Source organism: Oncorhynchus keta, unplaced genomic scaffold, assembly GCF_023373465.1.
Source record: "Oncorhynchus keta strain PuntledgeMale-10-30-2019 unplaced genomic scaffold, Oket_V2 Un_scaffold_5444_pilon_pilon, whole genome shotgun sequence".
Lineage (NCBI taxonomy): Eukaryota > Metazoa > Chordata > Actinopteri > Salmoniformes > Salmonidae > Oncorhynchus > Oncorhynchus keta.
The window spans coordinates 2,094,208-2,121,746 of record NW_026290960.1 but is presented as its reverse complement, the minus strand read 5'-3'; the positions used below and the strand labels follow the sequence as shown (position 1 = coordinate 2,121,746).

Sequence of the window (27,539 nt, the reverse complement as noted above, 5' to 3'; positions counted from 1 at the left end):
AGTCTGTGACAGTGTGGCATGTGATGTGTGTTTGTGTGTACCCATGCCTGCATGTGTGGGCATGTCTGTATGTGCTTGCGTGTGTGTGTCTGTGTGTCTGCTCCCTGCAGGTGTTTGACGGGGCAGTCATCGTGTTGTCCCTGGCCCCTATGGTAGCCTCCACGGTAGCCAACGGCCCCAGCAGTCCCTGGGACGCCATCAGCCTCATCATCACCCTGCGCATCTGGAGAGTCAAGAGAATCATCGACGGTGAGACTGAGGGTGGAGCAGACCAGACGCTCCCTTGTGCTCCTTCTTCCCTTATCATCTATCTGTCTGTCTGTCCGTCCGTCCGTCCGTCCGTCCGTCCGTCTGTCAGTCAGTCACAGTCAGTCAGTCAGTCACAGTCAGTCAGCCAGTCACAGTCACAGTCAGTCACAGTCAGTCAGTCAGTCAGTCACAGTCAGTCAGTCAGTCAGAGCCCTGCTGGTGGATGTATTACTAGAGTCATCCTGACCTAGGTGAAGTCATCGTCCCTCTCAGTCAACAGCTTTCCTTAGTGTTCTTGGTATTACTCTTAGATGGATGGTTAGCTAGTTTGGTATGATTGGTTCTAGTGAGATATTATTGAAGAATTCAACAACCTTACATTGTACCAACAGAGGACTTTGAACTTGAACTATCAGTACTTAATTATTACACCTGACTGATCTTCTACGACTGGGATACGTGGTTATCTCACCTAGCTATCTTCTGATGAATGCACTTTGTAAGTCTGCTAAATGACAGAAATGTAAAAAATTGATTCTATTTTTGATTCAAAATTTTAGCGCTAAATTCGAAAATAACATACTTCACCTGAGGATGATAAAGTCTATTGCTTATTCAATATATGATTGGCAGCACGACCCCATTCTCCCCATGATTATACACATGATTTACTATTCACAACAATATAATTATTGATCGTCCCTCGGAGTAAATTTACACCCGTTCTCCTACATAAACTGGTATTGATCCTAAGCCCTGTTTAAGCAGATTTAGAAAAGCCATGATAATGACTATACTGGCTGTTCTATGTTATGCTAATGTATTGCAGATTGATTTCTAACAGGTCACCCTCCGTCTCAGTGAGAGCTGTGCATGATCAACCTACAGACCTCAGTCTCAGTGAGAGCTGTGCGTGATCAACCTACAGACCTCAGTCTCAGTGAGAGCTGTGCATGATGAACCTACAGACCTCAGTCTCAGTGAGAGCTGTGCATGATCAACCTACAGACCTCAGTCTCAGTGAGAGCTGTGCATGATGAACCTAGAGACCTCAGTCTCAGTGAGAGCTGTGCATGATCAACCTACAGACCTCAGTCTCAGTGAGAGCTGTGCGTGATCAACCTACAGACCTCAGTCTCAGTGAGAGCTGTGCATGATCAACCTACAGACCTGTCTCAGTACAGACCTCGAGTCTCAGTGAGAGCTGTGAATGATCAACCCAGACCTCAGTCTCAGTGAGAGCTGTGAATGATCAACCTACAGACCTCAGTCTCAGTGAGCTGTGTGCATGATCAACCTACTGACCTCAGTCTCAGTGAGAGCTGTGCATGATCAACCTACAGACCTCAGTCTCAGTGAGAGCTGTGCGTGATCAACCTACAGACCTCAGTCTCAGTGAGAGCTGTGCATGACCAACCTACAGACCTCAGTCTCAGTGAGAGCTGTGCATGATCAACCTACAGACCTCAGTCTCAGTGAGAGCTGTGCATGATGAACCTAGAGACCTCCAGTCTCAGTGAGAGCTGTGCATGATCAGACCTCAGTCTCAGTGAGAGCTGTGCGTGATCAACCTACAGACCTCAGTCTCGAGTGAGCTGTGCATGATCAACCCTCAGACTCGTCTCAGTGAGAGCTGTGCATGATCAACCTACAGACCTCAGTCTCAGTGAGCTGTGCATGATCAACCTACAGACCTCAGTCTCAGTGAGAGCTGTGCGTGATCAGCCTACAGACCTCAGTCTCAGTGAGAGCTGTGCATGATCAACCTACAGACCTCAGTCTCAGTGAGAGCTGTAGCATGATCAACCTACAGACCTCAGTCTCAGTGAGAGCTGTGAATGATCAACCTACAGACCTCAGTCTCAGTGAGAGCTGTCCGTGATCAACCTACAGACCTCAGTCTCAGTGAGAGCTGTGCATGATCAACCTACAGACCTCAGTCTCAGTGAGAGCTGTGTGTGATCAACCTACAGACCTGTCTCAGTGAGAGCTGTGCATGATCCAACCTACAGACCTACAGACCTCAGTCAGTCTCAGTGAGAGCTGTGCATGATCAACCTACAGACCTCAGTCTCAGTGAGAGCTGTGCATGATCAACCTACAGACCTCAGTCTCAGTGAGAGCTGTGCGTGATCAACCTACAGACCTCAGTCTCAGTGAGCTGTGAATGATCAACCTACAGACCTCAGTCTCAGTGAGAGCTGTGAATGATGAACCTACAGACCTCAGTCTCAGTGAGAGCTGTGCATGATCAACCTACAGACCTCAGTCTCAGTGAGAGCTGTGCATGATCAACCTACAGACCTCAGTCTCAGTGAGAGCTGTGGTCAGGGGCCTCAGTCTCCAGTGAACTGTGCATGATGAACCTACAGACCTCAGTCTCAGTGAGAGCTGTGAATGATCAACCTACAGACCTCAGTCTCCGAATGAGTGAGTGAGCTGTGCATGATCAACCTACAGACCTCAGTCTCTCTGTGAATGATCAGACAGTCTACTTACACTGACAACCCTCAGACCATCAGCTCAGTGAGTGTCTGATCAACCAATCCTCAGTCCAGACCAGAAACCTACAGTGTACATAGAGCTGTATACATGATCACCTACAGACCTCGTCTTCAGACCAGAAACAGTGTACATACAGACCTCAGTCTCAGTGAGAGTCTACATGATCCAAGACCTACATACACTCAGTGTACAAAAAACATTAAGGACACCTGCTATTTCTGTGACAGACAGACCAGGTGAAATCAGGTGAAGCTATGATCCCTTATTGATGTCACTTGTTAAATCCCCTTGAAGGGGAGGAGAAAAGGTGCAAATATTTTAAGCCTTGAGACACTGAGACATGGATTGTGTGCTGTGCATGTGCACCATTCAGAGGGTGAATGGGTGAGACAAAATGGTGCCTTTGAACAAGGTATGGCGGTAGTTGCCAGGCGCACCAGTTTGTCTCAAGAACTGCAATGGTGCTGGGTTTTTTTTCATGCTCACAGTTTCCCATGTTTTTCAAGAATGGTCCACCACTCAAGGGACATCCAGCCAACTTGACACACCTCAGGAAACATGGGCCAGCTATCCCTGTGGAATCCCTGACAATTGAGGCTGTTTTGAGGGCAAGCTGGGAGACAACCTGAATTTTAGGAGGTGTCCTTAATGTTTTCATACCTCAGTGTCAGAGCTACATAGAATATGAAATACTGTACATATAGTTTGTACTAGATTTTTGTCTACAGGTGAAGTGAACTAATTTGTCAGCTCTGCAATGCTAAATACTTATTAGCATTTTGAGAAAGTATGCTTCAAATCCTCACACTAGTCATATCAGAAAATGGTGCAGTAACTCATGATGTGGTACATCTAAAGCATGTTAAGTTGTTTTAGACTTCAACAGAAGAAACGCCCAACGGCATTGATTCATTCTGCAGCAATTCAATCACTATAGAGAACAACTTAAGGACATTCCTTCACAGTTCTGTCTCCAGGCGTGTTTGTTTACATGTGTTTGAGTGATTGGAGTTGGGTAGTTATGCAGCCAGATGTCAGCAAGAACATCAAACTCACACCGATACAGTAAGGCAGGAGGAGAAAATCGTTACAATAAGAAATTTTAATAAGCCTAGAAGAGACACTGAGACATGGATTGGTGGGAGTGAGAGACCATTCCAGAGGAGAAAGAATGGGTGAGACAAAATATTTAGGTGCCTTTGAACAAGGTATAGCGGTAGTTGCCAGGCGCACCAGTTTGTGTCAAGAACTGCAATGGTGCTGGGTTTTCATGCTCAACAGTTTCCCATGTTTTTCAAGAATGGTCCACCACTCAAGGGGACATCCAGCCAACTTGACACAACTGTGGGAAACATGGGCCAGTATCCCTATGGAATTGCCCTGACGAATTGAGGCTGTTTGAGGGCAGAGAGAGAGAGAAGGGCTGAATTTTAGGGGGAGGAGGTTGTCCTTAGATGTTTTCATACCCTCAGTGTCAGAGCTAAAGAATATGAGAGAGCTGTAGATATAGGGGGTACTAGTATTTTTGCCAGATGGTAAGTGAACTAGGAGGTGTGGAGGCCAGGGGCTTTGCATGGCCTGAGCTGAAGGAGAGGTGAAAGTGGAAAAGGCTCTTGTGACAGAGGTGCTGTGGAATCAACCATGGTGCAATTACACTGCTGCTTGGCATGTCCTGCCATGCCAGCAGCTGTCAGCATCAAAGCACGCACGCACGCACACACACACACACACACACACACACACACACACACACACACACACACACACACACACACACAACACAATCACACACACACACAACACACACACACACACACACACACAGTACACCAGCCGTCTTTGACATGCTTATGATATAGCCATCCACAAATCAGCTAATAATCAAACTCAGCTTCCCTTTGGTGAATGTGGTTTGGCTGTGCCTGCCTGCCCCCTCTGCTCTGCTCCTTCCCTTGTTAAGTGTGAGTTCTGCTGTGCCTGTCCCCCCCTTGCTCTCCCCGATGAGTTCCACTGTTTCATCCTCCCCCTCTGCTCCCCCCCATGCATTCTGCTGTGCTCTTCCAGCCTGCCCCCTCTGCTGTCTCCCTCCCTCTTCCTGCATATTGACAGCTCTATTAATAGGCTATGGGAGAGCAGAAGAGAGTGAGAGCTGCCATAGAGAGATGGCTGCAGGCACTGCCTGCTGTCAGTAGTTCACTAGTAGGTCTCCTCTGCTGTAGAGGGATTGGTTATTCACTCTGCTGCTTCCCAGTCTGTATGGCCTACTAATGTGGCCCTACTCAGGAGAGTCAGCAGTAGCAGAGAGTGAGGAGGAGGAGAAGGTCACTGTGTGAGAACAGAAGAGGAGAGAAATTACCTCAGCTGAAGTCAATAACAGAGCATGTGGACTTCTATGTCTCGTGTTTAAATAGCAGATGTATTGGAGTTGCTCATGAATGCGTGTTGCACTTGGCCTGAGTGAAGATAGGTCTAAGTGGGAAAAGTCTCTCTGCTCCCCCTTTCGTGCTCTGGAATCAATTCATTGCCAAGGGCTTTTTTGCCATGGGAAACATGTGTTAACATTGCCAAAAAGTGAGGTAGATAATATACAAAAAGTGAAATAAACAATAGAAATGAACAGTAAACATTACACACACAACAACACAGACATTACAAATGTCACACACGTACAGTGTTGCAACTTTGTACAAATGGTTAACACACAAGGGAAAATAAATAAGCATAAATATGGGATGTCTTTACAATTGTGTTTGTTCTTCACTGGTTGCCACTTTCTTGGGCAGCTAATAATCCCCCACTTCAGCTTCCCTTTGGTGAATGTGAATTTGGCTGTGCCTGCCTGCCCCTCTGCTCTGCTCCTTCCCCTTGTTAAGTGTGAGTTCTGCTGTGCCTGTCCCCCCCTTTGCTCTCCCCGGCCCTGAGTTCCACTGTTTCATCCTCCCCCTCTGCTCCCCCATGCATTCTGCTGTGCTCTTCCAGCCTGCCCCCTCTGCTGTCTCCCTCCCTCTTCCTGCATATTGACAGCTCTATTAATAGGCTATGGGAGAGCAGAACAGAGCAGAGCTGCCATAGAGAGATGGCTGCAGGCACTGCCTGCTGTCAGTAGTTCACTAGTAGGTCTCCTCTGCTGTAGAGGGCTTGGTTATTCACTCTGCTGCTTCCCAGTCTGTATGGCCTACTAATGTGGCCCTACTCAGGAGAGTCAGCAGTAGCAGGAGAGCAGCTGTGCACTAAGGTCACTGTGTAGAACAGAAGAGGGGGATATTACTCAGCTGAAGTCAATAACAGAGCATGTGGACTTCTATGTCTCGTGTGTTTAAATAGCACATGTATTGGAGTTGCTCATGAATGCGTGTGTGCATGTGATTGGTTTTGAGTGAAGATATGGTCTAATCCTGTCTCTCTCGCTCCCCTTTCGCTTCTCTCTCTCTCAATTCAATTCAATTCAAGGGCTTTTTTTGGCATGGGAAACATGTGTTAACATTGCCAAAGCAAGTGAGGTAGATCATATACAAAAGTGAAATAAACAATAGAAATGAACAGTAAACATTACACATACAACAATAAAGACATTACAAATGTCATATTACGTACAGTGTTGCAACTTTGTACAAATGGTTAAGGGTACACAAGGGAAAATAAATAAGCATAAATATGGGATGTATTTACAATTGTGTTTGTTCTTCACTGGTTGCCCCTTTCTTGTGGCAACAGGTCACAAATCTTGCTGCTGTGATGGCACACTGTGGAATTTCCCCCAGTAGATATGGGAGTTTAGCAAAATTGGTTTTGTTTTCAAATTATTTGTGGATCTGTGTAATCTGAGGGAAATATGTCTCTCAAATATGGTCATACATTGGACAGGAGGTTAGGAAAGGGCAGCTCAGTTTCCACCTCATTTTGTGGGCAGTGAGCACATAGCCTGTTTTCTCTTGAGAGCCATGTCTGCCTACGGCGTCCTTTCTCAATAGCAAGGCTATGCTCACTGAGTCTGTACATAGTCAAAGCTTTCCTTAATTTTGGGTCAGTCACAGTGGACAGGTATTCTGCCCCTGTGTACTCTCTGTTTAGGGCCAAATAGCATTCTAGTTTGCTCTGTTTTTTGTTAAGTCTTTCCAATGTGTCAAGTAATTATCTTTTTTGTTTTCTCATGATTTGATTGGGTCTAATTATGCTGCTGTCCTGGGGCTCTGTGGGGTCTGTTTGTGTTTGTGAACAGAGCCCCAGGACCAGCTTGCTTAGGGGACTCTTCTCCAGGTTCATCTCTCTGTAGGTGATGGCTTTGTTATAGAAGGTTTGGGAATCACTTCCTTTTAGGTGGTTGTAGAATTTAATGGCTCTTTTCTGGATTTTGATAATTAGTGGGTATCAGCCTAATTCTGCTCTTCATGCATTATTTGGTGTTCTATGTTGTACATGGAGGATATTTTTGCAGAATTCTGCATGCAGTCTCAATTTGATGTTTGTCCCATTTTGTGAAGTCTTGGTTGGTGAGCGGACCCCAGACCTCACAACCATAAAGGGCAATGGGCTCTATGACTGATTCAAGTATTTTTAGCCAGATCCTAGTTGGTATGTTGAATTTTATGTTCCTTTTGATGGCATGTGGTATTTACCTGTGGCGCTGATGTTTAGCCAAGGTATGTATAGTTTTTGTGTGCTCTAGGGCAGTGGTATCTAGATGGAATTTGTATTTGTGGTCCTGGCGACTGGACCTTTTTTTTGGAACACCATTATTTTGGTCTTACTGAGATTTACTGTCAGGCCCAGGTCTGGCAGAATCTGTGCAGGATATCTAGGTGCTGCTGTAGGCCCTCCTTGGTTGGTGACAGAAGCACCAGATCATCAGCAAACAGGAGACTTTTGACTTCAGATTCTAGTAGGGTGAGGCCGGGTGCTGCAGACCTTTCTAGTGCCAGCGTCAATTCGTTGATATATATGTTGAAGAGGGTGGGGCTTAAGCCGCATCCCTGTCTCACCCGGCTCTGTGGGAAGAAATGTGTGTTTTTTGCCAATTTTAACCGCACACTTGTTGTTTGTGTACATGGATTTTATAATGTCATATGTTTTACCCCAACACCACTTTCCATCAATTTGTATAGCAGACCCTCATGCCAAATTGAGTCGAAGGCTTTTTTAAATCAACAAAGCATGAGAAGACTTTTCCTTTGTTTTGGTTTGTTTGGTTGTCAATTAGAGTGTGCAGGGTGAATACATGGTCTGTTGTATGGTAATTTGGTAAAAAGCCAATTTGACATTTGCTCAGTACATTGTTTTCATTGAGAAATGTACGAGTCTGCTGTTAATGATAATGCAGAGGATTTTCCCAAGGTTGCTGTTGACGCATATCCCATTGTAGTTATTGGGGTCAAATTTGTCTCCATTTTTGTGGATTGGGGTGATCAGTCCTTGGTTCCAAATATTGGGGAAGATGCCAGAGCTAAGGATGATGTTGAAGAGTTTTAGTATAGCCAATTGGAATTTGTTGTCTGTATATTTGATCATTTTATTAAGGATACCATCAACACCACATGCCTTTTTTGGGTTGGAGGGTTTTTATTTTGTCCTGTAGCTCATTCAAGGTAATTGGAGAATCCAGTGGGTTCTGATAATCTTTAATAGTTGATTCTAAGATTTGTATTTGTTCCTGTATATGTTTTTGCTCTTTATTCTTTGTTATAGAGCCAAAAAGATTGGAGAAGTGGTTTACCCATACATCTCCATTTTGGATAGATAATTCTTCGTGTTGTTGTTTGTTTAGTTTTTTCCAGTTTTCCCAGAAGTGGTTAGAGTCTATGCATTCTTCAATTTCATTGAGCTGATTTCTGACGTGCTGTTCCTTCTTTTTCCGTAGTGTATTTCTGTATTGTTTTAGTGATATCAAATAGGTCTCTTCCCTCTCTGTCTCTTCTCTGATCTCTGTCTCTTCTCTCTCTCTATCTGTCTCTTCCCTCTCTATCTGTCTCTTCTCTCTCTATCTGTCTCTTCTCTCTCTGACCTCTGTCTCTTCCCTCTCTGTCTCTCTTCTCTGACCTCTGTCTCTTCTCTCTCTATCTGTCTCTTCCCTCTCTCTATTTGTCTCTTCTCTCACTTTCTTTTTTCTCTCTGTCTCTTCCTCTCTCTGTCTCTTCTCTGACCTCTGTCTCTTCTCTCTCTCTCTGTCTCTTCCCTCTCTCTGTCTCATCTCTCACTTTCTCTTTTCTCTCTGTCTCTTCCCTCTCTCTAACTATCTATTCCCTCTCTCAGCCTATGTGTTGCAGGTGAAGGTGGAGATGGAGCTGGAGATCCTGCAGTGTGAGAAGATCAAGGCTGTCAGGGAGGAGCAGCTGGAACGACTCACACAGATCTGCCAGGAGCAGGCAGTAAGTCCCCGCACCATCACCTCACAGATCTGCCAGGAGCAGGCAGTAAGTCCCCACATCATCACCTCCCACAGATCTGCTAAGAGCAGGCAGTAAGTCCCCCGCACCATCACCTCACAGATAGCGTTGAGACTATGGTTAGGGTTTTGGTTGAAGCTAGGTTATGGTTGAGGCTAGGTTATAGTTGAAGCTAGGTTATGGTTGAAGCTAGGTTATGGTTGAGGCTAGGTTATGGTTGAAGCTAGGTTATGGTTGAAGCTAGGTTCTGGTTGAGGGTTCTGGTTGGTTAGGTTATGGTTGAAGCTAGGTTATGGTTGAGGCTAGGGCTAAGGCTGAACCAGGATTAAAAATAAATACAAATAATTACATTTATTTCACCTTTAAAATAAATAATAATAACCTTTATTCCTGTCTTAGGTCAGTTGGGATCACCACTTTATTTTAAGAATGTGAAATGTCAGAATAATAGTAGAGAGAATTATTTCTTTCATTTTGTATTTCTTTCATAACATTCCCAGTGGTCAGAAGTTCACATACACTCAATTAGTATTTGGTAGCATTGCCATTAAATTGTTTAACTTGGGTCAAATGTTTCGGGTAGCCTTCCACAAGCTTCCCCAATAAATTGGGTGAATTTTGGCCCATTCCTCCTGAAAGAGCTGGTGTAACTGAGTCAGGTATATAGGCTTCTTGCTCGCACACGCTTTTCAGTTCTGCCCACAAATGTTCTATGGGATTGAGGTCAGGGTTTTGTGATGGCCAATCCAATACCTTGACTTTGTTGTCCTTAAGCCATTTTGCGACAACTTTGGAAGTATGATTGGGGTCATTGTCCATTTGGAAGACCCATTTGCGACCAAACTTTTAACTGATGTCTTGAGATGTTGCTTCAAAATATCCACATAATTTTCCTACATTTACATTTACATTTAAGTCATTTAGCAGACGCTCTTATCCAGAGCGACTTACAAATTGGTGCATTCACCTTATGACATCCAGTGGAACAGCCACTTTACAATAGTGCATCTAAATCTTTTAGGGGGGTGATAAGGATTACTTATCCTATCCTAGGTATTCCTTAAAGAGGTGGGGTTTCAGGTGTCTCCGGAAGGTGGGTGATTGACTCCGCTGTCCTGGCGTCGTGAGGGAGTTTGTTCCACCATTGGGGGCCAGAGCAGCGAACAGTTTTGACTGGGCTGAGCGGGAACTGTACTTCCTCAGTGGTAGGGAGGCGAGCAGGCCAGAGGTGGATGAACGCAGTGCCCTTGTTTGGGTGTAGGGCCTGATCAGAGCCTGGAGGTACTGAGGTGCCGTTCCCCTCACAGCTCCGTAGGCAAGCACCATGGTCTTGTAGCGGATGCGAGCTTCAACTGGAAGCCAGTGGAGAGAGCGGAGGAGCGGGGTGACGTGGAGAGAACTTGGGAAGGTTGAACACCAGACGGGCTGCGGCGTTCTGGATGAGTTGTAGGGGTTTAATGGCACAGGCAGGGAGCCCAGCCAACAGCGAGTTGCAGTAATCCAGACGGAGATGACAAGTGCCTGGATTAGGACCTGCGCCGCTTCCTGTGTGAGGCAGGGTCGTACTTTGCGGATGTTGTAGAGCATGAACCTGCAGGAACGGGCCACCGCCTTGATGTTAGTTGAGAACGACAGGGTGTTGTCCAGGATCACGCCAAGGTTCTTAGCGCTCTGGGAGGAGGACACAATGGAGTTGTCAACCGTGATGGCGAGATCATGGAACGGGCAGTCCTTCCCGGGAGGAAGAGCAGCTCCGTCTTGCCAAGGTTCAGCTTGAGGTGGTGATCCGTCATCCACACTGATATGTCTGCCAGACATGCAGAGATGCGATTCGCCACCTGGTCATCAGAAGGGGGAAAGGAGAAGATTAATTGTGTGTCGTCTGCATAGCAATGATAGGAGAGACCATGTGAGGTTATGACAGAGCCAAGTGACTTGGTGTATAGCGAGAATAGGAGAGGGCCTAGAACAGAGCCCTGGGGGACACCAGTGGTGAGAGCGCGTGGTGAGGAGACAGATTCTCGCCACGCCACCTGGTAGGAGCGACCTGTCAGGTAGGACGCAATCCAAGCGTGGGCCGCGCCGGAGATGCCCAACTCGGAGAGGGTGGAGAGGGGGATCTGATGGTTCACAGTATCGAAGGCAGCCGATAGGTCTAGAAGGATGAGAGCAGAGGAGAAAGAGTTAGCTTTAGCAGTGCGGAGCGCCTCCGTGATGCAGAGAAGAGCAGTCTCAGTTGAATGACTAGTCTTGAAACCTGACTGATTTGGATCAAGAAGGTAATTCTGAGAGAGATAGCGGTAGATCTGGCCAAGGATGGCACGTTGAAGAGTTTTGGAGAGAAAAGAAAGAAGGGATACTGGTCTGTAGTTGTTGACATCGGAGGGATCGAGTGTAGGTTTTTTTCAGAAGGGGTGCAACTCTCGCTCTCTTGAGGACGGAAGGGACGTAGCCAGCGGTCAGGGATGAGTTGATGAGCGAGGTGAGGTAAGGGAGAAGGTCTCCGGAAATGGTCTGGAGAAGAGAGGAGGGGATAGGGTCAAGCGGGCAGGTTGTTGGGCGGCCGGCCGTCACAAGACGCGAGATTTCATCTGGAGAGAGAGGGGAGAAAGAGGTCAGAGCACAGGGTAGGCCAGTGTGAGCAGAGCCAGCGGTGTCGTTTGACTTAGCAAACGAGGATCGGATGTCGTCGACCTTCTTTTCAAAATGGTTGACGAAGTCATCTGCAGAGAGGGAGGAGGGGGGGGGAGGAGGATTCAGGAGGGAGGAGAAGGTGGCAAAGAGCTTCCTAGGATTAGAGGCAGATGCTTGGAATTTAGAGTGGTAGAAAGTGGCTTTAGCAGCAGAGACAGAGGAGGAAAATGTAGAGAGGAGGGAGTGAAAGGATGCCAGGTCCGCAGGGAGGCGAAGTTTTCCTCCATTTCCGCCGGCTGCCCGGAGCCCTGTTCTGTGAGCTCGCAATGAGTCGTCGAGCCACGGAGCGGGAGGGAGGACCGAGACGGCCTGGAGGATAGGGGACATAGAGAGTCAAAGGATGCAGAAAGGGAGGAGAGGAGGGTTGAGGAGGCAGAATCAGGAGATAGGTTGGAGAAGGTTTGAGCAGAGGAAGAGATGATAGGATGGAAGAGGAGAGAGTAGCGGGGGAGAGAGAGCGAAGGTTGGGACGGCGCGATACCATCCGAGTAGGGGCAGTGTGGGAAGAGTTGAATGAGAGCGAGAGGGAAAAGGATACAAGGTAGTGGTCGGAGACTTGGAGGGGAGTTGCAATGGGGTTAGTGGAAGAACAGCATCTAGTAAAGATGAGGTCGAGTGTATTGCCTGCCTTGTGAGTAGGGGGGAAGGTGAGAGGGTGAGGTCAAAAGAGGAGAGGAGTGGAAAGAAGGAGGCAGAGAGGAATGAGTCAAAGGTAGACGTGGGGAGGTTAAAGTCGCCCAGAACTGTGAGAGGTGAGCCGTCCTCAGGAAAGGAGCTTATCAAGGCATCAAGCTCATTGATGAACTCTCCGAGGAACCTGGAGGGCGATAAATGATAAGGATGTTAAGCTTGAAAGGGCTGGTAACTGTGACAGCATGGAATTCAAAGGAGGCGATAGACAGATGGGTAAGGGGAGAAAGAGAGAATGACCACTTGGGAGAGATGAGGATCCCGGTGCCACCACCCCGCTGACGACAATAGCTGGCTAGCTAACATAGAAAATCGCTCTAGACTACACAATTATCTTTGATACAAGGACGGCTATGTAGCTAGCTACGATCAAGCAAATCAAACCGTTGTGCTGTAATGAAATGAAATGAAAATGTGATACTACCTGTGGAGCGAAGCGGAATGCGACGGTTGTTGTTGGCTAGCTGTTAGCTGTTAGCTAGCTAGCAGTGTCTCCTACGTTAAGGGCGACAAATAGCTGTTGGGAAGGTTGAACACCAGACGGGCTGCGGCGTTCTGGATGAGTTGTAGGGGTTTAATGGCACAGGCAGGGAGCCTGTGTCATGATGCCATCTATTTTGAAGTGCACCAGTCCCTCCTGCAGCACAGCACCCCCACAACATGATGCTGCCACCCCCGTGCTTCACGGTTGGGAGGGTGTTCTTCGGCTTGCAAGCTTCCTCCTTTTTCCTTCAAACATAACGATGGTCATTATGGCCAAACAGTTCTATTTTTGTTTCATCAGACCAGAGGACATTTCACGAAAAAGTACGATCTTTGTCCCCATGTGCAGTTGCAAACCGTAGTCTGGCTTTTTATGGCGGTTTTGGAGCAATGGCTTCTTCCTTGCTGAGCGGCCTTTAAGGTTATGTCGATATAGGACTCATTTTACTGTGGATATAGATACTTTTGTACCTGTTTCCTCCAGCATCTTCACAAGGTCCTTTGCTGTTGTTCTGGGATTGATTTGCACGTTTTGCACATTAATTTCTAGAAGACAGAATGCGTCTCCTTCCTGGGCAGTATGACGGCTGCATGGTCCCATGGTGTTAATACTTCTGTACAGATGAACGTGGTACCTTCAGGCATTTGGAAATTGCTCCCAGGGATGAACCAGACTTGTGGAGGTCTACAATTATTTTCTGAGGTTTTGGCTGATTTCTTTTGATTTTCAAGCAAAGAGGCACTGAGTTTGAAGGTAGGCCTTGAAATACATCCACAGGTACACCTCCAATTGACTCAAATGATGTCAATTAGCCTATCAGAAACTTCTAAAACCATGACATCTGTTTAAAGGCACAGTCAACTTAGTGTATGTAAACTTCTGACCCACTGGTGAAACAATCTGTCTGTAAACAATTGTTGGAAAAATGTCTTTTGTCATGTACAAAGTAGATGTCCTAACCGACTTGCCAAAACTATAGTTTGTTAACAAGAAATTTGTGGAGTGGTTGAAAACGGGTTTTAATGACTCAACCTATGTTTATGTAAACTTCTGACTTCAACTGTATGTGCAGATAAGGATGTGCAAGTAGAAATGCTGGTATGCAAAAGAGCAGAAAAACAAAAAACAAATATGGGGATGAAGTAGGTAGTTGGTTGGATGGGGTATTTACAGATGGGCTGTGTACAGCTGCAGCGATCGGTAACCTGCTCTGACAGCTGACGCTTGAAGTTAGTGAGGATAAATAAGTCTCCAACTTCAGTGATTTTAGCAATTCGTTCCAGTCATTGGTATCAGAGAACTGGAAGAAAAGGCGGCCAAAGGAGGTGTTGGCTTTGGGGATGACCTGTGAAATATACCTGTTGGAGCGCGTGCTACGGGTGGGTGTTGCTATGGTGACCAGTGAGCTGAGATAATGCAGAGCTTTACCTAGCAAAGACTTGATGACCTGGAGCCAGTGGGTTTGGTGACGAATATGTAGCGAGGACCAGCCAACGAGCATACAGGTTGCAGTGGTGGGTAGTATATGGGGCTTTGGTGACATAACTGATGGCACTGTGATGACATGACTGATGGCACTGTGATAGACTGCATCCAATTTGCTGAGTAGAGTGTTGAAGGCTATTTTGTAAATGACATTGCCAAAGTCAAGGATCGGTAGGATAGTCAGTTTTACGAGGGTATGTTTGGCATCATGAGTGAAGGAGGCTTTGTTGTGAAATGGGAAGCCAATTCTAGATTTAACTTTGGATTGGAAATGCTTAATGTGAGTCTGGAAGGAGAGTTTACAGTCTAGCCAGACACCTAGGTATTTATAGTTGTCCACATATCAGAACCATCCAAAGTTGTGATTCTATTCGGGCGAGTGGGTACGGGCAGCGATCAGTTGAAGAGCATGTATTTCATTTTACTAATATTTAAGAGCATTTGGAGGCCACGGAAGGAGTGTTGTATGGTGTTGAATCTCATTTGCACGTTTGTTAACACAGTGTCCAAAGAAGGGCCAGATGTATACAGAATGGTATCTTCTGCGTAGAGGTGGATCAGATAATCACCAGCAGCAAGAGCGACATTGATAAATACAGAGAAAAGAGTCAGCCCAAGAATTGAACCCTGTGGCACCCCCATAGAGACTGCCAGAGGTTCGGACAACAGGCCCTCCGATTTGACACACTGAACTCTGTCTGAGACAGTCATTACAGAAACGATAAGAATACAGTGATTTACAGAGTCGAAAGCCATGGCCAGGTCAATGAAGACAGCTGCACAGTACTGTCTTTTATCGATGGAGGTTATGATATCATTCAGGACCTTGAGCGTGACTGAGGTGCACCCGTGACCAGCTCGGAAACCAGATTGCATAGCGGAGAAGGTACGGTGGGATTCGAAATGGTTGGTGATCTGTTTGTTCATTTGGCTTTTGAAGACTTTAGAATGGCAGGGCAGGATGGATATACGTCTGTAACAGTTTGGGTCTAGAGTGTCTCCCCTTTGAAGAGGTGGATGACCGTGGCTGCTTTCCAATCCTTAAGAATCTCAGACGACACGAAAGAGAGGTTGAATAGACTAGTAATAAGGGTTGCAACAATGGCAGCGGATAATTTTAGGAGAGAGGGTCCAGATTGTCAAACCCAGCTGATTTGTAGGGATCCAGATTTTGCAGCTCTTTAAGAACCTGAGCTGTCTGGATTTGTGTGAAGGAGAAGCAGGGGGGGAAGGCTTGGACCAGTTGCTGCAGGTGGTGCAGAGCTGTTGGCCGGGGTTGGGGTAGCCAGGTGCAAAGCATGGCTAGCCGTAGAGAAATGCTTCTGGAAATTCTTGATTATCATGGATTTATCAGTGGTGACAGTGTTTCCTAGTCTCAGAGCAATGGGCAGCTGGGAAGAGGTACTCTTATTCTCCATGGACTTTACAGTGTCCCAAAACATTTTGGAATTAGTGCTGCAGGATGCACATTTCTGTTTGAAAAAGCTAGCCTTTGCTTTCCTAACTGACCGTGTGTATTGGTTCCTGACTTCCTTGAAAAGTTACATATCGCAGGGACTATTCGATGCTGGTGCAGTCCGCCACAGGTTGTTTTTGTGCTGGTCAAGGGCAGTCAAGTCTGGAGTGAACCAAGGGCTATATCTGTTCTTAGTGCAATTCTTTTTGAAAGGGGCATGCTCATTTAAAATGGCATATATTATGGTGAGGAAAGCACTTTTAAAGAACAAGGTTGAACCGGGAGGTAAACTTGAAGCTAGAGTTAGGGTTGTGGTGAGGCTAGGGTGAGGGTTAAAGTTGAAGCAGGATGTGGACATGACGCTTGGGTTAGGGTTGTGTTTGAGGCTGTTTCAGATTTCCATAGGCTGCAATTTCAATTGCTACCACACGGGGGGCAGTAACACTTCACAGAAGAGTTCAATGTGTAGCCAACACATTTTCAACAGACATCAGAGACGATGTTTCTTCAAATTGTTTTACAATATTCAATGATTTGCAAATCCGTAATAAACAGGCACAAGAAAAGTTGATTTTGTGATATTATGAACCCACAATACACATAAGCACGCAACATAATACAGTAAAATATATTTGGAAAGATGTTTCCCATATAGTTGTAAACAACACATATTTTCCATGCTATTTTTATCACTGTCACTGGTCACCTATGAACGTTTGAACATCTTGAAGAACGATCTGGCCCTAATGGCCATGGTCTCTTATAATCTCAACGCGGCACAGCCAGAAGAGGACTGGCCCCCTCAGAGCCTGGTTCCTCTAGGTTTCTTCCTAGGTTCCTGCCTTTCTAGGGAGTTTTCCCTCACCACTGTGCTTCTACATCTGCATTGCTTGCTGTTAGGTTTTAAGCTGGGTTTCTGTATAAGCACTTTGAGACATCTGCTGATTTAAAAAAGGTCTTTATAAATACATTTGATTGATTGATTAGTCAGTTGAACTAAAGCACTACATTTCTTTCAAAGACTCAAGGTCCCAAGATCAATACAGGGAGAAGCCATAACTGGTACATCAATGGAAACATGTTGTTGTACAACACAGTCCAGTAATGATGGGCTCCTCAGTGTAATGCTAGAAACAAACAGTTCATGTGTAATCTGACTGTCTGTTTGTCAATATGAGCCATCAGGCCAGAGGAAACCCCAGTGAAAGCATTGATCCTATAGCTAGTAATAGAACCACTTAGCCTGCAGAATGCCTGGGATCATGCTGAAAGGGCCTGTCTGGGAGTAAAAGGTTAGGTTAGTCAACACTGACATATTGTTACATCAATACACCAAGATTTCAGCTAGAAGAATACATGTGTGTATGCCTTTTCCAGACCAACTCTCTCTCTCTCTCTCTGTCGCTCTCTCTCTCTGTCTCCCCCCTCCCTCAGTTTGAGATCAGACAGCTCCGGGCCCACCTGGCCCAGCAGGACTTGGACCTGGCTGCAGAGCAGGAGGCTGCTATGCAGATCCACCATGTGTGGAGCAAACAGAGGAGCAGCTACCAGGTGGTGGAGAGCCAGGGCCCTGGGGAGTCTGACGATGAGGGACATGGAGTCCTCAGGGAGACCTCAGCAGGTACACTCGCCTATACTGTACCTATAAGCTACACTATATATACAAAAGTATATGGACACCCCTTTTGGTCATGTAGTGTATGTCACATCCAGGGAAACTAGGGCCCAGAGTTGTTCTGTCCCTAACTAGAACGGTATATGTAATACTCCATACCATAATCCTCAGACCATGAGATAAAATAGATACTAGCTCTTTCATATACTTCATGGGTATTGCTATATTCTGGAACATGTAAGGATATTGAGTCTGATGAATACGGCTGTTCCAAGAGGCAGCTGTAAATCCTAATTATGAATTACTTCACCACAGACCAAAAACAATGAACTTGACTCATTTTATTATTTTATTTTTTATTATTACCCCTTTTTCTCCCTAATTTCGTGGTATCCAATTGGTTGTTACCATCTTGTCTCATCGCTGCAACTCTTGTAAGGACTTGGGAGAGGCGAAGGTCGAGAGCCGTGCGTCCTCAGAGAAAACACCGTATACCTGGCTTGCTAGTGCGCGATGGGAGAAGCACATCCCTGCCGGCCAAACCCTCCCCTAACCCGGACGACGCTGGGCCAATTGTGCGCCGCACCATGGGTCTCTCGGTTGCGGCCGGCTGCGACAGAGCCTAGACTCAAACCAGGAACTAGCACTGCCTTAGACCACTGCACCACTCGGGAGGCCTGTGACTCATTTTAATAAAGTTCTACATTCGTCTGTATGGTTGAAAAGGCATCCTGACAGAACCAGCAGAGAGGTTTGTACATAAAGTATGTACATAATTATGTGGGACAAAAAGTCCCATCCAATGTAACATCAGGTGAATGGGGTGTCAGAGCAGTGTCAAACTGATCTAGCAGCAGTAGCCCTGAGCTAGTCTCCAGGCCCTAGCCTCTTAAAACACTGACGGTAACTCACAACACCCATCTGACCGCAGGCAAGGCACGCACACACACACACCACACCTCTGACCGCAGGCAGTGCAGTATCAATAAGAGGGCAGAAAAGCTTTTAGGATGTGCTGAAATCTGGGGACAACAAGCGTGTTCTCCTAACGGCACGTCACACACATGCAGTCATGCACACACACTCACTCACACACACACTCACCCACCCACACACACCCTCACCTCAGCCAGGCTGTTTCAGGTACAGAGTGCTCTGTGCATTGGGCCTTGTTCTGAGGTCTGAGGAGAGAGAGGCCACTGTGAACATCTGCTCCTCTTCACCTGGTAACCACAATAGGGCACCAGGAGATGCCACACCACCACCCCCCAGGGAATTGTGGGAAATCTGGCTCTTAGGAACAAGTGTGTTTTTTTTTCTCCAGAACATGGAAGGAGTATTGGGACAGGAGGAGCACTTAGGCTTCAGGCAGTCCTGCAAGGACAGACCGTGGACTGGGTTAGGACTCCTCACGTCTCCTCTCTCCCCCTCTCTCTCCGCCCTCTGGCCCGAGGATGCCATCAAAGTGTCATTCATTCTAATTGAGGCACTCTACTGCGAAGTCTATTTCCTTGTTGAAAACTAAGCTTGTTTCAAAAGGAGGTAGAAAAGGTTAGAAACATTTTGTCTACTGGTCACGAGGGATTTGTGGTTTTGTCACTTCTCAAGAGAGCAGCTGTTGATTTTGAGGAACATACCAAATTGACCACAGAGTTGTGGGTGAAAAGCACAGTAATTGCTTTCAGATCAACTTCTTGGAAGTTCACATAACTTCTCTATGTGTTGTACTGCTGGGGAAAGAGGACAAAGTACCAAAAATTAAATGTGAATACCTCACTTAAAGGATACGTTTTATTTTTACAACCAAATCTCTTTTGATGTAAATGGAATGTTATAGAAGGGTCCAGGGTCCTTTTCTGTGATTTCACATGTTTTGATAAACTTACCCCAAACAGCAAATGACTTCATCCTTTTTGTGTAGTATGGGGACCCCAAAAATACCCAAATACGTCCTTTTAGAAACGGCAAAGCTCTCAGTATAATGATGCAGGGCTTTAGATATTGTACACGTGAAATTGTGTCATTATGAACATTATCCACAACATCCTTGTCATGCGTATTAGTAAGTTTTTCGGTCCCCATACTACACAACGAGGATGAGGGAAGTCATTTTCTGTTTGGGGTAAGTTTATCAAAACGTGAAAAAAGGTGTTTGGACTCTTCTATAACATGCCATTTACATCAAAAAATAGAGATTTGGTTGTAAAAATGAAAACGTCTCCTTTAAGGTAGCAGGACTGTGTGAATACGGCTCTGCTACAGTACCTACAGATCATCACCAAAGTATTGCACATGCATATTGATTTAAACCAAACTAAATGACCTAAATGAGAGAGAGAGAGAGAAGAGAGAGGAGAGAGAGAGAGAAAGAGAGAGAGAAAGAGAGAGAGAGAGAGAGAAGAGAGAGAGAAAGAGAGAGAGAGAGAGAGAGAGAGAGAGAGAGAGAGAGAGAGAGAGAGAGAGAGAGAAAGAGAGAGAGAGAGAGAGAGAGAGAGAGAGAGAGAAGAGAGAAAGAGAGAGAGAGAGAGAGAGAGAAAGAGACAGCTTTCTTTCTCTCTGAGACCTCATCCTCATGTGTTATTAATCACTGAGCGATTGTCTTGGTCGTGTTTTAGTGAGTGCAATGCTTCCTCTCCAGGGGTGCCCCCCCACCCTCCATCCATCCCTCCCTCCCTTCCCTGGATTAATATTTTACGCTGAAAACTAAATGAAATTACCCGTCAGAGTCTGCTGTGGTCCTGGGGGATCGGCCCAGGCACTCAGGGTACTTTGGGCACCACTCAGCGGACAAACACTGAGCTCAGGCCCAATCAAGTGAACACTGAAGAGCAGATCAGGGCAGAACCATTCACCACTGAGGCCCTGGCTGTCTTGCTGAGGACACAAAGAGAACTCTATACCAAAGCCTGGTTACTCTCACATTCACTACTGTACTTGAGCCTCACAACACCATCTTGGTGTGATTTGGAAACCAGGGTTAAGTCGGTAAAGCACCTGTAGACTTGGATGGATAGATAAGATGTCAGATGTCTCACCACCTAAAAGTGAAATGTACTGTTCCCACATCTAGGGATTGCTTTGCACTGTGTTTACAGTGCATTGAAATCATACAGATTGGGTCTTTAAACTCAGCATGCTTCTTTTATCTGTTATCCAGATCCTGTTGTCCATCATGACGACATGAACAACTATATCAGCCAGTACTACAGTGAACAGAGTACTGGTGAGTAACTTAGTGGATCTTGGGTAAAGTGTATAGCTGGTAATGTATATGGGGCAACTCTGCTGTATACCTACTGTATCTTCCCCAGTCTGATGTACTGGATGATGTGTCATTTCAGACATGGGGGGTCCTCGTGTCATCACCACGTCAGCCATCGATGTCCACCTCCCCACGACCCATTACCCCGCCCACAACAACCCTCTGCTGGGCGTGGAGCAAATGAGTAGAGCTGTGAGTGACACTTCCACCAGCGTATCACTGTCCAGTGGCAGTCTGACGGCCCGCCCCCATAGCCTGAGCAGCCACACCCTGCGCTCGTCTACTACGGACTGCAGCAGCAACGCCACGGCCAGGGACTACCACACCCAGGCTAGGAACTACAATGCTCAAACCAAGGCCCGGGGGCCTTATCTGGACTACAAGTCCCAGAAGCAGACCCAGGACAGGGACTTTAACACCGAGCACTCCAACACCCAGGGCCAGCGCTGCTTCCCCCTGCCCTACTGCAGCCCTCTGGGCCTGGGTCTGACCTCAGCCCAGCCTCCCCTTCCACGGGACCCCAGCGTGGTAGTCCAGGAGCTGCTCTCGTCCCTGCCCTACTGCAGCCATCTGGGCCTGGGTCTGACCTCAGCCCAGCCTCCCCTTCCACAGGACCCCAGCGTGGTAGTCCAGGAGCTGCTCTCCTCCCTGTCTGAGGATTCCTGTCTGGCCCAGAAAGGCCTGGTGGACCCAGTTAACCTGAAGCTACCCAGTCCTGCCGGCTCAGCCAAGGCCAGCCCAAAGCTGGAGCACAGTATCAACATCTACAACTGGAAGAATCAGGAGGAGAACCAGTACCAGAGCCAGGGCCAGAGACAGGGCCGAGCCGCAGCCACTGTGCTCCTACAGACTAAGCCTCTCATCCACCTGCAGGGCGGCACTCCTGAGTCCTCTTTGGAGGAGAAGTATAGGCTACTGGGCCCTGCTGATGGTCCACTGGGCCGTCTGCCTGATACATAGGGTTGATTCACACTACTGAGCTGAGCCAAGCCGAACCGAGCTGCATTGTGCTGGCCTGGTTATGCATCCACCATAGTTGTTTGAACATTGCTGGAAAGGACATGTGAAAAGAATATGTCAGAGCCAGCACTGGTTGGCTCGGGTCGGCACAACAGTGTGAAAAGGGCAATAGTTCATCCCAGAGGACAGAGCATACAGCTCAAGACAGAACTGACTGACCTGGCTTCTCCAAATCCCCATGCTTCAAACAAAGTCAGAGCCTGGTCCAAGATCAAACCTGGCGTTACAAAGACCATCTGTTAGCAAGACAGCACAAACAGATCTGGGGCTAGGCTACCGCTCTCATGTTAGTCTTCCCTTCTCTGTGGGGCTCCGGACAGAGACAGACAGATCTGGGGCTAGGCTACCGCTCTCATGTTAGTCTTCCCTTCTCTGTGGGGCTCCAGGAGACTACCGCTCTCATGTTAGTCACAGAGACAGACAGATCTGGGGCTAGGCTACCGCTCTCATGTTAGTCTTCCCTTCTCTGTGGGGCAGAGACAGACAGATCTGGGGCTAGGCTACCGCTCTCATGTTAGTCTTCCTTCTCACAGACAGACAGATCTGGGGCTAGGCTACCGCTCTCATGTTAGTCTTCCCTTCTCTGTGGGGCTCCAGACAGAGACAGACAGATCTGGGGCTAGGCTACCGCTCTCATGTTAGTCTTCCCTTCTCTGTGGGGCTCCAGACAGAGACAGACAGACAGATCTGGGGCTAGACTACCGCTCTCATGTTAGTCTTCCCTTCTCTGTGGGGCTCCGGACAGAGACAGACAGATCTGGGGCTAGGCTACCGCTCTCAGATCTGGGGCTAGGCTACCGCTCTCATGTTCGTCTTCCCTTCTCTGTGGGGCTCCGGACAGAGACAGACAGATCTGGGGCTAGGCTACCGCTCTCATGTTAGTCTTCCCTTCTCTGTGGGGCTCCAGACAGAGACAGACAGACAGATCTGGGGCTAGGCTACCGCTCTCATGTTAGTCTTCCCTTCTCTGTGGGGCTCCAGACAGAGACAGACAGACAGATCTGGGGCTAGGCTACCGCTCTCATGTTAGTCTTCCCTTCTCTGTGGGGCTCCAGACAGAGACAGACAGATCTGGGGCTAGGCTACCGCTCTCATGTTAGTCTTCCCTTCTCTGTGGGGCTCCGGACAGAGACAGACAGATCTGGGGCTAGGCTACCGCTCTCATGTTAGTCTTCCCTTCTCTGTGGGGCTCCAGACAGAGACAGACAGATCTGGGGCTAGGCTACCGCTCTCATGTTAGTCTTCCCTTCTCTGTGGGGCTCCAGACAGAGACAGACAGATCTGGGGGGGCTCCAGACGCTCTCATGTTAGTCTTCCCTTCTCTGTGGGGCTCCAGACAGAGACAGACAGATCTGGGGCTAGGCTACCGCTCTCATGTTAGTCTTCCCTTCTCTGTGGGGCTCCGGACAGAGACAGACAGATCTGGGGCTAGGCTACCGCTCTCATGTTAGTCTTCCCTTCTCTGTGGGGCTCCGGACAGAGACAGACAGATCTGGGGCTAGGCTACCGCTCTCATGTTAGTCTTCCCTTCTCTGTGGGGCTCCGGACAGAGACAGACAGATCTGGGGCTAGGCTACCGCTCTCATGTTAGTCTTCCCTTCTCTGTGGGGCTCCAGACAGAGACAGACAGACAGATCTGGGGCTAGGCTACCGCTCTCATGTTAGTCTTCCCTTCTCTGTGGGGCTCCGGACAGAGACAGACAGATCTGGGGCTAGGCTACCGCTCTCATGTTAGTCTTCCCTTCTCTGTGGGGCTCCGGACAGAGACAGACAGATCTGGGGCTAGGCTACCGCTCATGTTAGTCTTCCCTTCTCTGTGGGCTCCGGACAGAGACAGACAGATCTGGGGCTAGGCTACCGCTCTCATGTTAGTCTTCCCTTCTCTGTGGGGCTCCGGACAGAGACAGACAGATCTGGGGCTAGGCTACCGCTCTCATGTTAGTCTTCCCTTCTCTGTGGGGCTCCGGACAGAGACAGACAGATCTGGGGCTAGGCTACCGCTCTCATGTTAGTCTTCCCTTCTCTGTGGGGCTCCAGACAGAGACAGACAGATCTGGGGCTCATGTTAGTCTACAGAGACAGCTCTCATGTTAGTCTTCCCTTCTCTGTGGGGCTCCGGACAGAGACAGACAGATCTGGGGCTAGGCTACCGCTCTCATGTTAGTCTTCCCTTCTCTGTGGGGCTCCGGACAGAGACAGACAGATCTGGGGCTAGGCTACCGCTCTCATGTTAGTCTTCCCTTCTCTGTGGGGCTCCGGACAGAGACAGACAGATCTGGGGCTAGGCTACCGCTCTCATGTTAGTCTTCCCTTCTCTGTGGGGCTCCGGACAGAGACAGACAGACAGATCTGGGGCTAGGCTACCGCTCTCATGTTAGTCTTCCCTTCTCTGTGGGGCTCCGGACAGAGACAGACAGATCTGGGGCTAGGCTACCGCTCTCATGTTAGTCTTCCCTTCTCTGTGGGGCTCCAGACAGAGACAGACAGATCTGGGGCTAGGCTACCGCTCTCATGTTAGTCTTCCCTTCTGTGGGGCTCCAGACAGAGACAGACAGACAGATCTGGGGCTAGACTACCGCTCTCATGTTAGTCTTCCCTTCTCTGGGGCATGTTAGTCTTCCCTTCTCTGTGGGGCTCCAGACAGAGACAGACAGACAGATCTGGGGCTAGACAGCTCTGGGGCTAGGCTACCGCTCTCATGTTAGTCTTCCCTTCTCTGTGGGGCTCCGGACAGAGACAGACAGATCTGGGGCTAGGCTACCGCTCTCATGTTAGTCTTCCCTTCTCTGTGGGGCTCCGGACAGACAGACAGACAGATCTGGGGCTAGGCTACCGCTCTCATGTTAGTCTTCCCTTCTCTGTGGGGCTCCAGACAGAGACAGACAGATCTGGGGCTAGGCTACCGCTCTCATGTTAGTCTTCCCTTCTCTCTGGGGGCTCCAGACAGAGACAGACAGGTCTGGGGCTAGGCTACCGCTCTCATGTTAGTCTTCCTTCTCTGTGGGGCTCCGGACAGAGACAGACAGACAGATCTGGGGCTAGGCTACCGCTCTCATGTTAGTCTTCCCTTCTCTGTGGGCTCCGGACAGAGACAGACAGATCTGGGGCTAGGCTACCGCTCTCATGTTAGTCTTCCCTTCTCTGTGGGGCTCCGGACAGAGACAGACAGATCTGGGGCTAGGCTACCGCTCTCATGTTAGTCTTCCCTTCTCTGTGGGGCTCCGGACAGAGACAGACAGATCTGGGGCTAGGCTACCGCTCTCATGTTAGTCTTCCCTTCTCTGTGGGGCTCCGGACAGAGACAGACAGACAGATCTGGGGCTAGGCTACCGCTCTCATGTTAGTCTTCCCTTCTCTGTGGGGCTCCGGACAGAGACAGACAGACAGATCTGGGGCTAGGCTACCGCTCTCATGTTAGTCTTCCCTTCTCTGTGGGGCTCCGGACAGAGACAGACAGATCTGGGGCTAGGCTACCTACTCTCATGTTAGTCTTCCCTTCTCTGTGGGGCTCCGGACAGAGACAGACAGATCTGGGGCTAGGCTACCGCTCTCATGTTAGTCTTCCCTTCTCTGGGGTGACAGAGACAGAATGCAGATTTGCTGTCCCTTCTCAACAGATGACCCAATGAGGCTACCGCTCTCATGTTAGTCTCTCCCTTCTCTGTGGGGCTCCAGACAGAGACAGACAGGTCTGGGGCTAGGCTACCGCTCCCATGTTAGTCTTCCCTTCTCTGTGGGGCTCCAGACAGAGACAGACAGATCTGGGGCTAGGCTAGTTTGAAATTAACAGAGACAGACAGATCTGGGCCTAGGGCTCAAGTCCTTCTGTGGGCTCCAGACAGAACAGACAGCTGGGGCTATTCATGTTAGTCTTCCTTCTCTGTGGGCTCCGGACAGAGACAGACAGATCTGGGGCTAGGCTACCGCTCTCATGTTAGTCTTCCCTTCTCTGTGGGGCTCCGGACAGAGACAGACAGACAGATCTGGGGCTAGGCTACCGCTCTCATTTGCTTCCCTTCTCAGTTATTTGTAGAGGCTACCGCTCTCATGTTAGTCTCCCTTCTCTGTGGGCTCCAGACAGAGACAGACAGATCTGGGGCTAGGCTACTGCTCTCATGTTAGTCTTCCCTTCTCTGTGGGGCTCCAGACAGAGACAGACAGACAGATCTGGGGCTAGACTACCGCTCTCATGTTAGTCTTCCCTTCTCTGTGGGGCTCCGGACAGAGACAGACAGATCTGGGGCTAGGCTACCGCTCTCAAGTTAGTCTTCCCTTCTCTGTGGGGCTCCAGACAGAGACAGACAGGTATCAAGCTCTCATGTTAGCTTCCCTTCTCTGTGGGGCTCCGGACAAAGACAGACAGATCTGGGGCTAACCGCTCTCATGTTAGTCTTCCCTCTCTGTGGGGCTCCAGACAGAGACAAGACAGATCTGGGGCTAGGATCATGTTAGTCTTCCCTTCTCTGTGGGCCCAGACAGAGACAGACAGACAGATCTGAGGCTACCGCTCTCATGTTAGTCTTCCCTTCTCTGTGGGGCTCCAGACAGAGACAGACAGATCTGGCTACCGCTTATGTTAGTCTTCCCTGTCTGTGGGGCTCCGACAGAGACAGACAGATCTGGGGCTGGCTACCGCTCTCATGTTAGTCTTCCCTTCTCTGTGGGGCTCTGGACAGAGACAGATAGACAGATCTGGGGCTAGGCTACCGCTCATGTTAGTCTCTCCCTTCTCTGTGCAGACAGAGAATCTTTACAGATGTTAGTCAGAAATTGGTGGTGCCATTCAAATAATAATTAAACCTTGTAACATTAACAGATCTGGGGCTGGTCCCATTTTATTGCCCTTTCTGTGGGGCTCCGGACAGAGCCAGATCTGGGGCTAGGCTTCTCATTATAATCTTCCCTTCTCTGTGGGCTCCGGACAGAGACAGACAGATCTGGGGCTAGGCTAATATTCATTAGTCTTATTTACCAAGGGAAGATGATGTATATTGGATGCCCTTCTCTGTGGGGCACAGAGACAGACAGACAGATCTGGGGCTAGGCACAGTTAGAATACATTCCAGACCAAAAGGCTACCGGATAGTCTTCCTTCTGCATAATCCGAGATAGACAGACAGATCTGGGGCATTAATATCATGTTAGTCTTCCCTTCTGTGGGGCTCCGGACAGAGACAGACAGATGACTACCGCTCTCAGCCTTCCCTTCTGGCTCCAGAGAGACAGACAGATCTGGGGCAACATCCACCCTCAAGTCTTCCCTTTCTGCATTAGCAACTGTCAACTTATTTGTCTATCCCTTCTCTGTGGGGCTCCAAATGAAAGAAATCTGGGGCTATTCTACCGCTCTATGTACCATTGTTAGGACCTGACAGAACAAAAAGAATCTGGGGCTAGGCTACCGCTCTCATGTTTGTCTTCCCTTCTCTGTCTGGACAGAGGATTAAATCTGGGGCTAGGCTACCGCTCTCATGTTAGTCTTCTCTGATCAAATACAGACAGATCTGGGGCTAAACTACCCATTTTGTTAGTCTTCCCTCTCTGTTTCCACAGAGACAGACAGATCTGGGGCTATATGTTTAATTGTTAATTAATAACAACAGACAGATCTGGGGCTTCAATCAAGCAGGCCTAAGTGTTTCAGAAGAGACATGAAGACATCTGGGGCTAGGCCCCGCTAAAGTGGGGGGGCTGGGACA

The 27,539-nt window shown here is 48.2% G+C and overlaps 1 protein-coding gene and 1 long non-coding RNA gene across 2 annotated transcripts; one reads left to right on the top strand and one right to left on the bottom strand.

Annotated features, from left to right (window-relative positions):
• The first annotated feature begins 108 nt into the window (after positions 1-108).
• LOC118378868 (transmembrane protein 266-like) lies at positions 109-22,171 on the top strand. Its single transcript, XM_052516801.1, has 5 exons — positions 109-249; positions 9,001-9,116; positions 17,378-17,564; positions 20,716-20,781; positions 20,900-22,171. The coding sequence occupies exons 1-5, from the start codon at positions 150-152 to the stop codon at positions 21,778-21,780; spliced, it is 1,350 nt and encodes a 449-aa protein (XP_052372761.1). The 5' UTR covers positions 109-149; the 3' UTR covers positions 21,781-22,171.
• Positions 22,172-22,380: 209 nt separating this feature from the next.
• On the bottom strand, positions 22,381-26,100 carry LOC127929153 (uncharacterized). Its single transcript, XR_008133458.1, has 3 exons — positions 26,023-26,100; positions 25,008-25,314; positions 22,381-22,597 (listed from the first exon to the last, which is right to left on the bottom strand). It is a non-coding gene; the product is annotated as an uncharacterized LOC127929153 (long non-coding RNA).
• Between the last annotated feature and the right edge of the window lie 1,439 nt (positions 26,101-27,539).

Coding starts and splice junctions, on each gene's coding strand:
- LOC118378868 (XM_052516801.1), top strand. CDS start 150: ATGGTAGCCTCCACGGTAGCCAACGGCCCCAGCAGTCCCTGGGACGCC. Junction 9,117..17,377: donor AGATCTGCCAGGAGCAGGCA/GTAAGTCCCCGC, acceptor CCCCTCCCTCAG/TTTGAGATCAGACAGCTCCG. Junction 17,565..20,715: donor CCTCAGGGAGACCTCAGCAG/GTACACTCGCCT, acceptor TCTGTTATCCAG/ATCCTGTTGTCCATCATGAC.